The 17,474-nt window shown below is 41.7% G+C and overlaps 1 protein-coding gene across 1 annotated transcript in view; it reads left to right on the forward strand.

Moving 5' to 3' along the window:
- aldh1a2 (aldehyde dehydrogenase 1 family, member A2) overlaps positions 1 to 17,474 on the forward strand; it is a 77,227-nt gene that overhangs the window by 12,778 nt on the left and 46,975 nt on the right. Inside the window, exons 2-4 of the mRNA XM_022664122.2 lie at positions 8,022 to 8,126; positions 8,608 to 8,748; positions 10,373 to 10,502. Of these exons, the coding sequence (XP_022519843.1) occupies positions 8,022 to 8,126; positions 8,608 to 8,748; positions 10,373 to 10,502 (376 nt within the window). The remainder of the gene's footprint in view (positions 1 to 8,021; positions 8,127 to 8,607; positions 8,749 to 10,372; positions 10,503 to 17,474) is intronic.

Here is a 17,474-nt window from a genome sequence, read left to right on the forward strand (position 1 = left end):
AAACAGTAAAAACAGTGTTTGTCCTCCACATGAATCCCCTGATCTAAACCTGATGAACTGAGATTTAGGTGATTTGAGGTGATTTAATTGGGAAGGAAGTGTGAAGGAAAAGCAGCAACTATTGTTCAGCACCTCCAGAAACTCTGAGACGCTGAGAAAACTATTCCAGAAGACTCTCACCAAGAGTGTGCAGATCTGTCCTCAAAGATAAATGTGCTGCTTAAAAGAATCTAAATTATAAAATATGTTCTGTTTTTTTTGACACTCTCTGTTTGCAGAATAATTCCACATGTGTTCCTGAATAGCTTTAAAATAGTCTTCAATATTAAATTTACAATGGCCAAAAAATCATTAAAAGAAAGAAACACATTGAATAAGAGATGTGTGACCAAACTGTTGACTGGTACTTTAAGTCTTTGGCAGAAGGACCCATCATTGGTGTGTGTACAGTGGGGCAGAGCTCATCCCCTGGGCTTTTAGAGAAACCAAACAGTAGGTTGTGAAGAGGAAGGTGGGCAAAAATCTATGTATCTGCACGCAGTGTAGGTCTTATAGAGACAGGTGAGAGCTGGTGATTGGCTGATGTAACAGTGACATGCTGAATGAGCTCTCTGAATTATTAACAGCTGAATTATTATCGCAATTCAGTTGGAAACCATTTGGTTCAGACAACTCAGAAGCTGAACTGCTCATTCTGATGTCATAATAACATAAACTGGTTCTTCTGTGTAGTACAAAATCTCATAATTTAGCTTAATCCTATTCGCCACATATTTGACCTCGTAAAAATCTAGACATGATTCTCTCAGGAACAAATATGAAAACTAAAATTTTACTCTGACCCAGTGCACTACTTCACTGATCTCATTGATTAAAATCCATCTCTTTGATTAGCAATAGAATTCTTACCTATTTTAATTATCATTCAATATGCTAGATCGTTTGCTTTAAAACTACTAAGTTATGTTTCTCTGGAAAACAGTTTCAAAATCAATCATTTCCCCCTGTTATTACATTACAGTAATACATATATGTTCCATTTGATCAGAGATTTTTTGGGGTCAATATAAATTCTGCTGCCAATAAATAAATGCACTATTATGCACTAATTAATCAACTGTCTATATTGATACCAGTTGAGCTTTAAACCAGTAATGGTTGCCAGTTTATAATGTAGGATCTGATATCAGGGGCTCCCTGTAGGCCTGGTGTTTCCTAACTTGACAAATAAACCACAAATGGAAAAAAACAAACAAGATTTGGGAAAGTCAGTGTATTAATTTCTGGTTGCGTCTCTTTAGCTGTGATAATGATTGAGTTTTGGATCAGGTCCAGTGTCGCAGCAGAAGGAAAGGAAAGGATATGAAACTTCCTGTGCAGACTCTTCCAGTGTGGAGCTGCAGGTGCCCTGCTAGGATCCGGCTGCCGCTGGAATCTTGGCCTGTTGCGTATAAACACGCATACGCTGTATTATATATTTCAGTTTTTTATGTATTTCGGCAACGAGTGCTATTAAATATGCCTCATCTGTGAGAACTATGAGAAGGCGCTGGGGGCCAAACAGATGTTGCGCTGGCCGGCCGGCCGCGGCGCGGGCTCTGGTATCCTCTGGCTGGACCAGACTGCACCCCCCGCTGCTGCTCAGAGCCCCCAGAGAGTCGCTGGAGTCGTTCCTCTCGCCTCGTTCTCACTTCCCTCCTTCCACCAGCGCCGCTCCGCACCGCTCCCATGGGGCCGCAGCTCGGGCCCCTGCAATCGCGGGCGATAACCCTGCTTTTCCCGTGTGAAGTAATGCGCCTTGATGAGAATCTCAGCGGAGTTCAGCAGAGGCAGAGTGCTGCGCTCATGGCGTGCTGCACTGAGACACTGCAGAAAATCTGTTTATAATAGGATACATCTCATCACCTTATTAGACCCACAAACACCAAGTGTCAGCCTGAAGAACTCAGCAGAAGATCTCAACGCTTTCTAAATGCTCGCAGCTGCAGCGTAACACACCCCGACTCTGTCCAGCTTCCCATCAGGATGCTTCTTCAAAAGACAAGTTTTAATGGAAAAATTCATTTTTCTCACTTCTACTAAAAAAGTTTATAGATTTTAGAGCTGTAGAGTTGGAATGTACTATTCAGTCCCCAGTCTATAACTATACACAATCTTTACAGTCTAAACTGTTCATACAATCCATATACAATATATATATACAGCTCTGGAAAAAATTGAGAGACCACTTTAGTTTCTGAATCAGATTCTCTGTTTTATTCTATAAACTACGGACAACATTTCTCCCAAATTCCAAATTCAGAGCATTTATTTGCAGAAAATGAAAATGGCTAAAACAACAAAAAAAGATGGAGAGCTTTTAGACATTAAATAATGCAACAACAAAAAAAACAAGTTTATATTCATAAAGTTTTAAGAGTTCAGAAATCAACATTTGGTTGAATAACCCTGGTTTTATGCTGCTTTACTCCTGGTGCAAAAATTCAAGCAGTTCAGTTTGGTGGTTTGATGGCTTGTGATCATCCATCTTCCTCTTGATTATATTCCAGAGGTTTTCAATTTGCTAAAATCAAAGAAACTCATCATTTTAAGTAGTCTCTTTTTTTCCCCAAAGCTGTAGGTCTATACAATCCATACAGTCTATACAGTCCATATAGACTATACACTCTATGCAGTTTATACCTTCTCGACAGTTTACAGTCCATACAGTTTATACACTCTATGCTGTCTATACAGTCTGCAGTTTAAACAGACTATACAGTCAATATTCTCAGTACAGTCTATCCAGTCTATGTCTACACAGTCTTTACAGTAAATAAAGTATGCTATACACAGTCTGTATAGTGTAGTCAGTCTACATGGTCCATACAGTCTATACATGCATAGTAATGTACAAAAATAAATGTATGCAACAATACGTACACAATAGTGCAGAAATATATGCACATATTACATTTTTCATTTACAGGTTTTGTTACAACTAGCAGTATTCAATCTGAGAGATGTGTATGTGTGAAAAGTGTGTGTGCGAGTAGTGTGTTTGAGTAGTGTGTAATTAGTGTGTGAGCCTCTAGAATAAAAGCTGCTAAACAAAAGTAAAGCCTTGATGGATCTGAAATTCTGCAGCTATGTGCTCTAACCCCTGTAACACCCCCGTTCCCCCACCCACACCCACACAGCCCCCACAAAACTGCAATTTAGCCACACCTCGAGAGCTGATTTACTGCCCCGCCGTGTCGCCCTTCATCAACCCTCTCAATAGGACAGGACAAAAGTGTTAGCGCCCCCTGCGCTCAGGGAAGCCTGGGCCAAATGGGCCCGTGATGATCCTGGCTTTTCTGCCTGTGATTTAGGTGGCGGCCGGCGCTCACTGGTTTTCGGTGGTGCCGTTCTTCTGGCCTGTCGATGCCTCCCAGTCTGATCCAGGACGTCCCACTGGAGCGACCCCAATAAATTTAGAAACTAATTCCCTGCTCTTTCTGTTCCCTAACGGAGAACAAGACCACTGACACTTTAATGAAGTGCTCTTAATGAGAGCAGAATTAAATATACCCCTGTACCCCAGAGACAAGAGAGAGAGAGAGAGAGAACGAGGGAGAGAGAGAGGGAGAGAGAGGGAGAGAGAGAGAGATACAGTTGCTTCATTAATGTGACAAATGTACAGTAATATTTTCAAACCACAGCAACAGACAACAGACAGCAATTTCTCCCTCTCATCTCCCTTTCTCTCCTTTACCCACTATCTATCTGTCTGTCTGTCACTCTTTTCTCATTTTCCTATCTCTATATCTTCCTCATTCACTGTATTTGTTTCTCTTTTCATACATCTTGGCATGTTCTCCTCCACCAGTCTTACACACTGCTTTTGGATAACTTTATGCTGCTTTACTCCTGGTGAAAAAAATCAAGCAGTTCAGTTTGGTGGTTTGATGGCTTGTGATCATCCATCTTCCTCTTGATTATATTCCAGAGGTTTTCAATTTGGTAAAATCAAAGAAACTCATCATTTTTAAGTGATCTCTTTTTTTTTCCTTAAAGCTGTACGTCTATACAGTCCACACAGTCTATACAGTCCATATAGACTGTACACTCTATGCAGTTTATACCTTCTCAACAGTTTACAGTCCATACAGTTTGTACACTCGATGCTGTCTATACAGTCTGCAGTATATACAGACTATACATTTAATATGCTCAGTACAGTCTATCTGTCTGTCTGTCACTCTTTTCTCATTTTCCCATCTCTATATCTTCCTCGTTCACTGTATCTGTTTCTCTTTTCTTTGTATTCTCTCTCTCTCTCTCTCTTTCCTTCTCTTTCCCTCTCTTTATTTTCTCCTCTTTAGTTCAATTCAGTATGATGAGAGTATGTAGTCCACCATCTACAGTGACCAACAAAAACAGGCCAATCAGTTTTTACTTTGTATAACATCTTGTATATAGTCTTTGTGTATAAAGTTTTGTATGTTGCTGTGAGGTTGTGAAGTGTGTACTGAGACAGCAGGAGGGGCTAACCTGGGACATGCTGTCTCTCTCACACATACAGCTGAGCCCAGCAGATTTACAGGCAGCACAGGAGAGAGAGATACTGATGAAGAGAGAGAGAGAGAGAGAGAGAGAGAGAGATGGTGGTATCTGTGTGCTGTCAGTTCAGGGGGAGTGTAATGCAGATGAATTGAAGTGGAGAGTGCCGAGTGGTACAGACTGATACTGAACACCTCCAGCAGCCAGACGCTCCTGCCCAGCCTTCCTGCCCTGAACACGGGCCAACCCTGGAGAGGGGGAGGAAGGAAGGGAGGAGAGAGAGCGGGAGAAACAGAGGAGAAGGAGAAGAGAAAGGGAGTTGACCCCTGAAGGCCTAAAACCTTGAACCTCTCCCAAATGAACTATCACTTTATACCCACTCTAACGTAAACAGCGCTTACAGTTTACAGCCAATTAAATTGTACTTAAGCCGCAGAGCGTTTACGTCGGTAAACACGGCGGGGGCCCCGGGGCCGCGGGACGCTGTGAGCAGGCCTCGGGCTTTTGTTTGAAATGAAGATATTCCTCCGGCCTGACTGAAGGCAGAGCGTGAGGAAATGTATATGTTTGCGAGTCGGAGCCAGAGCGTGTTTTAATAACACCTCATCCGTCAGAGCGCCGGCCAGAGCCTCAAAACAATTTCCAGCCAATCACAGCTCGCGAGACCCAAACATGCCCATTGGCCGGCGGAGCAACGGCGTCATCCGTTTACACACACCACGGGCTCGGATTAAATATTTGGCATTGCTTCGGCTTTGCTATCACACCTGCACTGCAAAAACAGCCGATCTTGGCAAGTGAAGCCTTAAATGTAGCAGATAAACCTCATGTTTCTCACAGTGAGGCTGAGAAACAAATACCATAAGATTACCCAACCTGTCTGCTGACATTTTACTGATTTTCACTCATGTTAATAAAAAACCTGCTGACATTTCAGAGTATAGTACAAATTATAAAGATATGAACTATAAAAATAGTACTTTTGAGTATTTTTCTGTACTAAAAGTGTTTTAATTAAGTTTAATTTTAAAACAGTACCCACACAATATTAGACTTAAGTTAGATTATGATAGAATGGCTTTAATTCTGTATAGTACGATTCCTTTAATTGAGTTAGTTTGAAATACAGTACATATAGTTTAATCATAGTAAAGTTTCTACTATTTTAATTGAATTAGATTTTAATACAATACCCAGATTTCCACTATAGTATAGTTGAGTTAGACTGTGATAGATTAGCCATACTTTCACTATAATAATGTCTCTGCTCTTTTAATTGAGTAAGATTGTAACACAATTCCCCTTATTTCACTACAGTACACTTGTGTAAAATTGAGATACTGTTTTAGTCAATTATAAATAAGGATTATTGATTTACATTGTGATACAGTACCTTTAAAGTGTCTGTTTTTTAAGACCTTTATTTTTAAGTTTTGGATAAAAAAAGCTTTAAAAAGCTTAATACTAGGCAATAATAGCTCTGCAGAGACTTTTCCCTTCTTTCTGAAGAATGATTTGAGTTAAACAGCTGTTTGTTAATAAATGAAGTAGGATAATAGGAATATAACACACAGTGTGGTGTTGTGTATGGTGTGTAGGTTCTCAGCACATGTAAAGTGATCTGGGAGGAGCTGGGAGAGGGGATTTGAGAAGATGTGGGTGTTCAGCAGGACAGTGCAGATCTGCAGGCTGCTGCGCTGAGCCGTGTTTTCCCTCAGTCTTTTATCGAGCCTGAGAAATGCAGGCTGTGAGTGAGGCGGCTGTTTAACGGGCCGCTTCCCTTAACGCGGCGCAGAGCCAGCACAGAGCCACACGTGTTTTATTATCTCGTAAACGAGCAGTGATGTTGTGAAACCTCAGTGTGTGTGTGTGTGTGGAGGACTTGAGTGTCTGTGTACATGGATGTGCTCTATATGTGTGTTTGAGGGCAGCATGTGTGTGTGTGGGCATGTATGTATGGCTTAAAGGTGTGTGTTTACTTATGAAAGATTTGTCTTTGCAACTTTCAATGTATGTGTGAGTGTGTGTGTGTGTGTGCGCACTTATGTGAAATTTGGCTTTGCAATTTTGTTTGTATGTATGTATGTTTGTATGTGTGTGTGTGTGTGTGGCAACTCCCTGGTTCAGGCATGAGTGGGTGTGCATATAGGTGTACGTGTTTAAAGAGTGTGTGTGTGGAGGTGTGTGTGTGTGTGTGCGTGTGTGTGATATGGATTTATCTCCTCTCTGCTCTCCTGCTGCTCTTTGTCTGGTGGCTGGATCACTCCCCAGAGACAGATCCACTACGGCTCTGTAACACACTGCACATTCCCACAGATTCCTCCTCTCTTACACACACACACACACACACACACACACTCACACACACATTCTCGGCTCGCTTAGCCATCAAACAGTCCGAGATAAGGATATAAAAAAAACAGAGATTCATTTTCAGCATCACTGAACTGGTCTGAAACTATACTGATTAAACTGCACTGAATTTAATTTGTTTATAAATAAATCAATCTGCATAAAGGTATTCAACTGCACTGATTCAATTATTATAAAACGTATAAGCTAGTTAGCTATTATTTTGAATAAATATCTGTACTGATTCAAGTGTACTGCTTTAATTGCTCTGATTCAACTGCACTGATTCAAATGCACTGATTCAACTGCACTGATTCAACCGCACTGATTCAACTGCATTAATTCAACTGCTCTGATTCTACTGCACTGATTCAACTGCTCTGATTCAACAGCATTAATTCACCTGCTCTGATTCAACTGCACTGATTCAAATGCACTGATTCAACCGCACTGATTCAACTGCGTTAATTCAACTGCTCTGATTCAAATGCACTGATTCAAATGCACTGATTCAAGCATGAGCTGATTTTTTCCATACATTAATCAATGAATCAGTTCACAGGTGGTGAACTGAGTGTGACTATGCAACTTCTTGCATTAATGAATCATCTTTAATGTGACGATTCAATTGCACTGATTCAACTGCTATTAAAAATTGAGCTCAAATATAAGTTTGCATAAAAATTGCAACTGCATTGCACTGATTAATCTATATTAGAATATATGAGCTGATTTGACATGTTTGAGGTGTGGGAAAGTGTGAAAAACCTGTAGAAATAATTTTAGAGATAGGGCAGTTGAAAAAAAAAAAACATTATGAGAGTAGTTGAGCAGTGTGAGATGGTCATCGAGACCAGCAGATGAGCTGATACATCACTGATACACACTGTTACTGTCAGTTAGAGTGATGTTTTAAATGCATGTGCAGCTCTTGAACTGAAGGTGTGTATGGACTGGCCTCCAGATATATCATCAGTCAGATCATATTTTTGGGTCTTCAGTCAGGTCAGATCACTGGTGTGTGAGCAGGTGATTTGTGTGTGTTTAGAGCCTGAGAGCTCTATAGAGTAATCTGTGTGTCTGTGAAGCTTCAGACCCACGTCTATGAATCGGAACCTGAGCTCTTCTTTCTCTCGTCTCTGCAGATTTTCATTAATAACGAATGGCACGACTCTCTGAGCGGGAAGACCTTCTCCACCTACAACCCGGCTACAGGCGAGAAAATCTGCGATGTCCAGGAGGCAGATAAGGTGAGTGTGAGATAATGTGAGATAATGGGTTCAGTTGTAGGAATTGAACCTACAACCTTCTCAGAATCGATGATCCAAAACTCTAATTACCAATGCACCAGAGCTACAGTTTTTTTTACGTACATGTCGTTGCTGTCTTTACTGTCCATTGAATGCGATTCAAAAGATGGCAAAATCTACAAATCAATTAAAATCTCTCGTTTATTGATCATACTAATCATTTCAGTGTTAAGGCAGCTAATAATCTGCTCATAAAGCAATCATAATATATTGTAAGTAATACTAGAGCAGATGAAGGCTGCAGTGAGGCTGCTAGAGCTGTTGAGTCTCTTCCGGAAAGGCTGGATTTCATTTGTCCCAGAGGTGCACAAACACCTGTTTACAGGAGAACGTTATACTGCAGCGCTAAAACCTTACTCTCTCTCTCTCTCTTTCTCTTTTTCTCTCTCTCTCTCTCTCTTTCTCTCTCTCTCTCTCTCAGGCGGATGTGGATAAGGCAGTAAAGGCCGCTCGCTCTGCTTTCTCTCTGAGTTCAGAGTGGAGGAGGATGGACTCCTCTGACAGAGGGAGGCTGCTCTCTAAACTGGCCGACCTGGTGGAGCGGGATCGGCTCTACCTTGCTGTAAGTGTCTATTGGAAGCCACTTGTTCACACAGATTCATCAGCAACATTATTGTCATCATCGATCGTGTAATAAACCTAGTATCTTTAGATCAAAAACATTTAATAAGAAAAAATTCTTACAGCTTCTTACAGACACCTCTCTACTGACTGCATGGTTTAAACTAGCAGAAACCAGGGGCTCTTTTCCACTGATGAGGCTATAACTGGTCAACATGGTTTATCCTCTTGAGATGCTCTTGGTGTTCTCATATAGAGACATTACATTTCTGCTTCTCTGCACCATGATACAGAACTTTTAAGCATTGACCCTTTGGCCTCATATGGAGATTTGACTCAATTGATTGAAAACAAGATAGTGGGAATCCCAGTCAAAGGTTTCTACAGCCAGTCTGGACAGAAACAGTTCTAATTTTATGTTTAAAACTAGTTCATTTATGTACAACACAATAAAAAAATAAATAATATAAAAATAAACTACATTTGAGTTTGGTTTCCCCCTCATGCTCAGATAATAAATAACAAGTAAAAATAATGATTCAAGGAGCAGAAGTAAAAAATGGAAATATGAACATGCTGCCAGGAATCTGCCATGAATTAAATCCATTGTGACTCAGTTGAGCACCATTGCAAAATTCTGAACAAACTGTTTAGCTAGGGTTTCATATGAAGTAAGGATTAATTAATTTACTATTGAGATACTGTAAATAGGGACCACCTATCTGTAGCCATTCGTTTCATAGACCTCACCTAAATGCTTTAAGAGCAGAAATCATGGAAGCCTATATGGAATTCCTCTCACTCTTCACAGAGACAGTCAGCGGTGGACAGATTTAACAGACCAAAGGGTCTGAAGCAGACAAAGACACTCACAACAATGCACAAGTGTCTAATGAGAGCCTGTCTGGTCGTGGCAAAAGCTTCAGAGCTTTGTTGTTTTCCCGAAACAACTTTGATTTGTCCCGCAAACGTCCGAAACCCCTCGTCTGCGGCACCGGCCGGGGTGGGACGGGTGACCTTTGGGTGCTAACGATCATACAACCTCGAACTCAAAGTGAAATCTTAAAAGAGGGGCATTGTGCCACGGCCGACTCTCTTAGCCGTGCCTTGTTTTTCATGGGAGACGTCTGCTTTGGCTTCCAGCTCTGAGAAAGATCTAGAATCACTTAAACTGGTGTAGATTTCTTTGTCTCAGAGCTCCCCCGAGAAGGCCGCCGCCATTTTGAGTAAATCTCTCTCGAGCTGTAGCCGTGCCTTTGCCTTACATGGACTAAACCGATGAGAATTTTCTTTCTCTCCCCAAATGTGAGCAAGTGTCAGAGTGAATCACTCCGGTGGAGAAATGTTGCGTCCGCGATTGCGCTTTATATCATACTAATCCCTCTCTGATAAGAAATCATGGCTCCCTGACACAGCGTTAACAAAGCCGGCTCTGAAAGGCCGGCTATACAAGTATCGTGGTTTCCTCTGAGGAGTGTGTATAAAGTGTGTGCAAAGTGTGCAATCTTGCTTGGATAGGTCTTAAATGCTGCACATGGGGAGTCAGATTTTATCCCCGTGTGTGATTTTTCATCACACCCTGCACTCCCTCGCTTCCTTTCCTCATCTCTGATTCCTCCCCTCAGACCCTGGAGTCGCTAGACACCGGGAAACCCTTCCTCTCCTCCTTCTTTGTGGATCTTCAGGGAACGATTAAGACGCTGCGATATTTTGCCGGATGGGCCGACAAGATCCACGGCACGTCTATTCCAACCGGTAAGATGACACTCAAATCAGTCTCCCCTTTAGAACAAGCCCACACTGACACTGCAGTCACTCAGCCAATAAGCTAACTTAGCAGTTAGCATGATAGCTAACTCAGTTACTGTGGACAACAACATACACATAACATACATTGAATTACATCGGATGATTTAAGCTGATTTACTGATAGTTAAAAACTGTCAATTCAGTTAAAAACTAACTCTACACTGGTAAGCAAGGTAGTTAACTAGTTCTCTACCAGCATATGCTTTTTGTGTCTGTATGTTGCATTTAGTTTTGGTCATGTTTGGACATGTTGGGCGACCAGCTTGTTCATGCTGGTTGTGCTGTATATAAACTGTATATAAATTAAACTGCCAGATTGATATTATCAGGGTTAAAACAGTCATGAAAAACCTGGAAAAGTAATGAAATTTGAAAACAGCAAGTTCCAGGCCTGGATAAGTTTTGGAAAAATAGAAATACCCAGAAAGTTTTGGAAAAGTCATGGAGATTTGGAAATCTTTGTGTTTTAGTTTATCGATGGAGAAAATTTATTTTGAGCTACAAATACATCAACTCAGAGTTCATTCAGTAATTTAGCCCTAAACAATGAAGCTTACTATTGAAGATTGTGTGTCAGCATTTTATTCACGATAATGATGATATCATGATACTGTGATTCTGCCATATTGGATATATGTAGTATGTATAAAAAATATAAAAGTATATTAAGTATATATAAAGTATATATAAAGCACTAACTTTATTAAGTGTAATTGAAGGGTGAGTCTTACGGTGTCAATAAAAACATTCACTTATTGTATCACAAATTAAAATATGCAATATATTGCCATATCAATATTTTGTCCCAGCTCTAGTTTAGAGCATCTTTGCTTTAGACGACACTACAGAAAGTGACAAATGAAGTTATTCAGCCAAATAAGTGAAAAGACCAGATTTTTTTAATTGCTCGTTTTTTGCAAAGCAAAACAAATTCCATTTAAGCAGTTTAATTCATAAAGTGGAAAAAAAATAGAACAATAAAATAACCTGCAAAAAAATCTGTATTCAGTATTCAGGTGTTCAGTACTGAGATTTGGACTTGGGTTGAATGTTTAATTCAGTGCATCTCTAATTTGGTTAATCTTTGAAGCACAAACCACTCTAACCCTCAGTGTGTTGTTAGTGTGAAAAGACGGCCAGACTGAAGGCCCTGTTTAAAGTGTTACTTTAGCTGGAGTATTACTGGTGGGTGAGTGTGGAGGGAGGACTGGGCAGGGCCCGGGCGCGGGGAGCTTTCTCAGGGGCCTGCTGGAGACGTTGTGGGGTTACGGAGGTGTTCGGAGATAAACAGACCGGACTCCCTCAGCAGTTATAAATCTGCACGCTAATGGCCGCCCTCCTGCCGAGTGCCGCCACCGGTGGAGCAGGGTGACAGCTCCGGGGCTGGGGGGGCACAGGGGGGCACGAGGGGGTACTGGAGGGCTGTTCTGGCTAATTTAGCTGTTTGAAAGAAACACAACGGGGGGCCTGGAGACTACAGGACAGCAGCAGACTCATAGCGTTGATATCAGAGTACAGCCATTAGTTTGCGAGTGTACGTGTGTGTATGTGTGTGTGTGTGTGAGAGAGAGAGAGGGAATTGGGGTTGACAGTGGAGCCGTCTCTCAGGGGCCCCATTTAAGGGCCACACGGGTTAAAGAGAGGAAAGGAGAGGACATTAGGTGTCCACTGTTGGGCGTCTGGGTAATTGCTGTGCATTCCAACACTGTCTGTCGCCATCACTCTCTGTCCACTAACTGTCCACTCTCTCTCTCTCACTTTCTATTCCACTCTCTCTCTCTCACTTTCTATTCCACTCTGTCTCTTTCTCTCTCACTTTCTATTCCACTCTCTCTCTCTCACTTTCTATTCCACTCTGTCTCTTTCTCTCTCACTTTCTGGATCCCTCCAAACTCTCTCACATTCACTCACTGGCACACACACACACGCAGCTAAAAGCAGAACTACCAGTTTCACTAACCAAAAAACGAACAAACTGACCCCATATTTCAGATAAAAAATTACTGCAACACATTGAAAAGAAGTTGAGGGCTTGGCACCTGTTGAGGATGATCAGAGGATCTCCAGTTTGTACCAAATGTGTGAGAAAATGATTAAAATCTTTAAAAACACTGTTGCTCAAGGAAATATTGGAAATATTTTCATATTTTCCTCTACAGCCCATAATATAATTAAATTCAATATCATTGATCCAAATTTAGATCAATGGATCATGATGCATTATGTACCTACAATTTTAACCCATCCATAGTAAGTTAAGTAACCCCTACGGAGCCAAACTGGAGCCAAGCTGGATTCAGTCTAAGCCTGTGAGGTCAGTTCAGTTCAGAATCTCAGAGCGATTGTTTATTTCCTCTCTCTTCTCTCAGTAGCGTGTTAGTGACAATATGATAAACTGATGTTTATCTCTTTTTTTACGAGGGCGGCTTAAAGACAGATAACGGCCATAAAAATGCACGTCAGAAAAAGGATACACAACAACACCAAGAGCCTGAGCGGCAAAAACAAACACGCCCTCAGACTTCTTAAAGCTGTGGACAGATTTCCGAGTCCCCAGTTTGAGTGTTTTATTTAATTCTCAGCATGTCAAAGATTTCTCCAGCTGAGCTTTTTCCCCCCGAGAGACAGTGATGGAGACGAGTTGTTCTGTTAGTCTGATAACTGTGAGATCTCTAAAGCACTCCTTTATACAGACTAAGCTCTGCAGGTGCTCAGTTAATTAAATAATCTCATTCTCACTCAGACTGTCTCATTTTTACTTATATCCTCTCATTCTCTCTCAATGTCCCTCATTTCTAAACAATCACTTAAACATCAACTGATTAAATCTCTTACTTAATCTCTTATTCCCATTATACACTCATTCTAACAATTCTAAGAGTGTCTCATTTGTATTCAAGCTGTGTCTCACTCTCACTTAGTCTCTCATTTTTACTCATATTGTCTCACTTTAACTCAAACTGTCTAATTCTCACTCAGTCTCACTTCTACTTAAACTGTCTGTTTCTCACTCAGTCTCACTTTCACTCAAACTGTCTAATTCTCACTCTGTCTCACTTTCACTCAAACTGTCTAATTCTCACTCTGTCTCACTTTCACTCAAACTGTCTAATTCTCACTTAGCCTCACTTTCGCATAAACTGTCTCATTCTCACTTAGTTTCTCATTCTCACTCAAACTGTCTAATTCTCACTCAGTCTCACTTTCATTCAAACTGTCTAATTCTCACTTAGTTTCTCATTCTCACTCAAACTGTCTAATTCTCACTTAGCCTCACTTTCGCATAAACTGTCTCATTCTCACTTAGTTTCTCATTCTCACTCAAACTGTCTAATTCTCACTCAGTCTCACTTTCATTCAAACTGTCTAATTCTCACTTAGTTTCTCATTCTCACTCAAACTGTCTAATTCTCACTTAGCCTCACTTTCGCATAAACTGTCTCATTCTCACTTAGTTTCTCATTCTCACTCAAACTGTCTAATTCTCACTCAGTCTCACTTTCATTCAAACTGTCTAATTCTCACTTAGTTTCTCATTCTCACTCAAACTGTCTAATTCTCACTCAGTCTAACTTTCAAACTGTCTCATTCTCATTCAGTCTCACTTTCACTCAAACTGTCTTATTCTCACTCAGTCTAACTTTCACTCAAACTGTCTAATTCTCACTTAGTCTCATTTTCACTCAAACTATCTAATTCTCACTCAGTCTCTCATTCTCACTTAAACTGTCTCATCTTCATTCAAACTGTCATTTTTACTTAAAACTTTCATTCTGACTTAAAATGTCCCATTCTTACTCAAACTGTCTTGTTCTTTTTGGCACACTCTAAATCCATTTCATTTCTGTCACTCAGATTGTCTCATTTCACTCTGTCACAGTCTCACCCAGATTGTTTCATTTTTACTCTTACTGGTCTTATTCTCATACCCAGTGTGTCTCACAAGTGTCTCTTTCTCAAGTTGAAGGTTGTTTCACATGCTTTCTACTTTCTCAATCGTCTCCCTTGCTGTCTCAGCCTCGTTACGATCTGATTCTCATTTTCAACGCAGGAAGACATAAAACTGAAGAGCGAAGAGGAGAGGAACAGCAAATCCCTCCGTCAGCGAGCGAGCGCACCGCTGGGCCTTTGTTGTGTTGCTAAACCAAACTCGCGTAGCGGGAACTCGCTGCGATTTGCTTTATTTCATCTCCAATCTAATCCGTAATAGAATTACAGCACAAACAAACAGCATGTGTGTCTTTGGCCCGCTCTTATCTGGCCACCAGGGGAGATGAATCATTGGCTCGTCTCGAGTCCAGATGCTTCATGCCAGCAGATTGCTTCAGCCAGAGCTGTGTAGCGCAGGCCTCAGTGAACGAGAGACTAAAGTCAGATAAATACACAGTGTTTTATAAATACACATGATTTACTCCTGTTTTGTACAACTCTGATACGAAACACTATTCCTGACCACTGTGTGCATTCCTGTCCTCCAGACCCTCTCCGACTGCAGCTCTTCAGCCAGCGGTGCTACTTCTGCTTTGTTATTATCCGTCTACACATCAGCACTGTAAAACCATGTACTTATTATCTTCATTAGTTTTAGACTGGTGGACAGTGTTCTGTAATTAGGCTCCTAATACCTTACATTATCAGGATTATTAAGTTGGCTTGGAAAAGCCAACTTACTGTTCTTCGTAATCTTCTTATTCTACTTATTATTATTAAGTTGGCTTGGAAAAGCCAACTTATTGTTCTTCGTAATCTTCTTATTAAGTTGGCTTGGAAAAGCCAACTTATTGTTCTTCGTAATCTTCTTATTATTATTCTTATTCTTCCCCACTTTTGTTAAACGCATCTCCTCCTAGGGCTTTCAACGTAGAATCACGAAATTTTCAGGGATCGTGGGACCTATAGTGAATTACGTTGCTTGTGCTTTTTGGAGCGATATATCGTACGGTTTTCGTAAAAACTTCGTAAACGTACGTCATTTTTTCCATAGACAATGAACTAGAAGATTTTTGAACGGCTGTGAACGTCACAATTTTTGAGATATGAAGACGAAATTCGGATGGTCTATAGAACTTAGTGAGTTCTTTCCGAAAATATGCTTTACGAAACGATACGTCGTACGGATTTCGTACAAATGTCGTACGAAGTTGCCCCATAGAAATGAATGGGGGGCCCAGAGTTCCATCTCACACACGAGCAGCTCTGCGCACGGAACCCCTTCTCTCCCCTGCTCCTCCAGTACTGTGAGTGTATGGAGGAGCTGCTGTATGGAGCAGCTATCAGTCAAAAGTTTGGACACCCCGGCACCCCAGCCAGGGCTTTGCAACCACCTATTAACTGCTTAGCAACCACCTTAGCAACCACCTGGAAAACGTTAGCAACTGCCTAGCAACCACTTAGCAACACCTTAGCAACCACCTGGAATACGTTAGCAACTGCCTAGCAACCAGTTTGCTACACCTTAGCAACCACCTGGAAAACGTTAGCAACAGCCTAGCAACAACTTAGCAACTGCCTAGCAACCACCTGGAAAATGTTAGCAACTGCCTAGCAACCACTTAGCAACCACCTGGAAAACGTTAGCAACTGCCTAGCAACCACTTAGCAACTGCCTAGCAACCACTTGGAAAACGTTAGCAACTGCCTAGCAACCACTTAGCAACTGCCTAGCAACCACCTGGAATACATTAGCAACTGCCTAGCAACCACTTAGCAACCACCTGGAAAACGTTAGCAACTGCCTAGCAACCACTGGGCAACCACCTGGAAAACGTTAGCAACTGCCTAGCAACCACTTGGAAAACGTTAGCAACTGCCTAGCAACCACTTAGCAACTGCCTAGCAACCACCTGGAAAACGTTAGCAACTGCCTAGCAACCACTTAGCAACCACCTGGAAAACGTTAGCAACTGCCTAGCAACCACTTAGTAACTGCCTAGCAACCACTTGGAAAACGTTAGCAACTGCCTAGCAACCACTTAGCAACTGCCTAGCAACCACCTGGAATACATTAGCAACTGCCTAGCAACCACTTAGCAACCACCTGGAAAACGTTAGCAACTGCCTAGCAACCACTGGGCAACCACCTGGAGAACGTGAGCAACTGCCTAGCAACCACTTAGCAACTGCCTAGCAACCACCTGGAATACGTTAGCAACTGCCTAGCAACCACTTAGCAACCACCTGGAAAATGTTAGCAACTGCCTAGCAACAACTTAGCAACTGCCTAGCAACCACCTGGAAAATGTTAGCAACTGCCTAGCAACCACTTAGCAACCACCTGGAAAACGTTAGCAACTGCCTAGCAACCACTTAGCAACCACCTGGAAAACGTTAGCAACTGCCTAGCAACCACTTAGCAACTGCCTAGCAACCACTTGGAAAACGTTAGCAACTGCCTAGCAACCACTTAGCAACTGCCTAGCAACCACCTGGAATACGTTAGCAACTGCCTAGCAACCACTTAGCAACCACCTGGAAAACGTTAGCAACTGCCTAGCAACCACTGAGCAACCACCTGGAAAACGTTAGCAACTGCCTAGCAACCACTTAGCAACTGCCTAGCAACCACCTGGAATACGTTAGCAACTGCCTAGCAACCACTTAGCAACCACCTGGAAAACGTTAGCAACTGCCTAGCAACAACTTAGCAACTGCCTAGCAACCACCTGGAAAACGTTAGCAACTGCCTAGCAACCACTTAGCAACTACCTGGAAAACGTTAGCAACTGCCTAGCAACCACTTAGCAACTGCCTAGCAACCACTTGGAAAACGTTAGCAACTGCCTAGCAACCACTTAGCAACTGCCTAGCAACCACCTGGAAAACGTTAGCAACTGCCTAGCAACCACTTATCAACCACCTGGAAAACGTTAGCAACTGCCTAGCAACCACTTAGCAACACCTTAACAACCACTAGGAAAA

The sequence above is a fragment of the Astyanax mexicanus genome, chromosome 23, assembly GCF_023375975.1.
Source record: "Astyanax mexicanus isolate ESR-SI-001 chromosome 23, AstMex3_surface, whole genome shotgun sequence".
Taxonomy (NCBI): Eukaryota; Metazoa; Chordata; class Actinopteri; order Characiformes; family Acestrorhamphidae; genus Astyanax; species Astyanax mexicanus.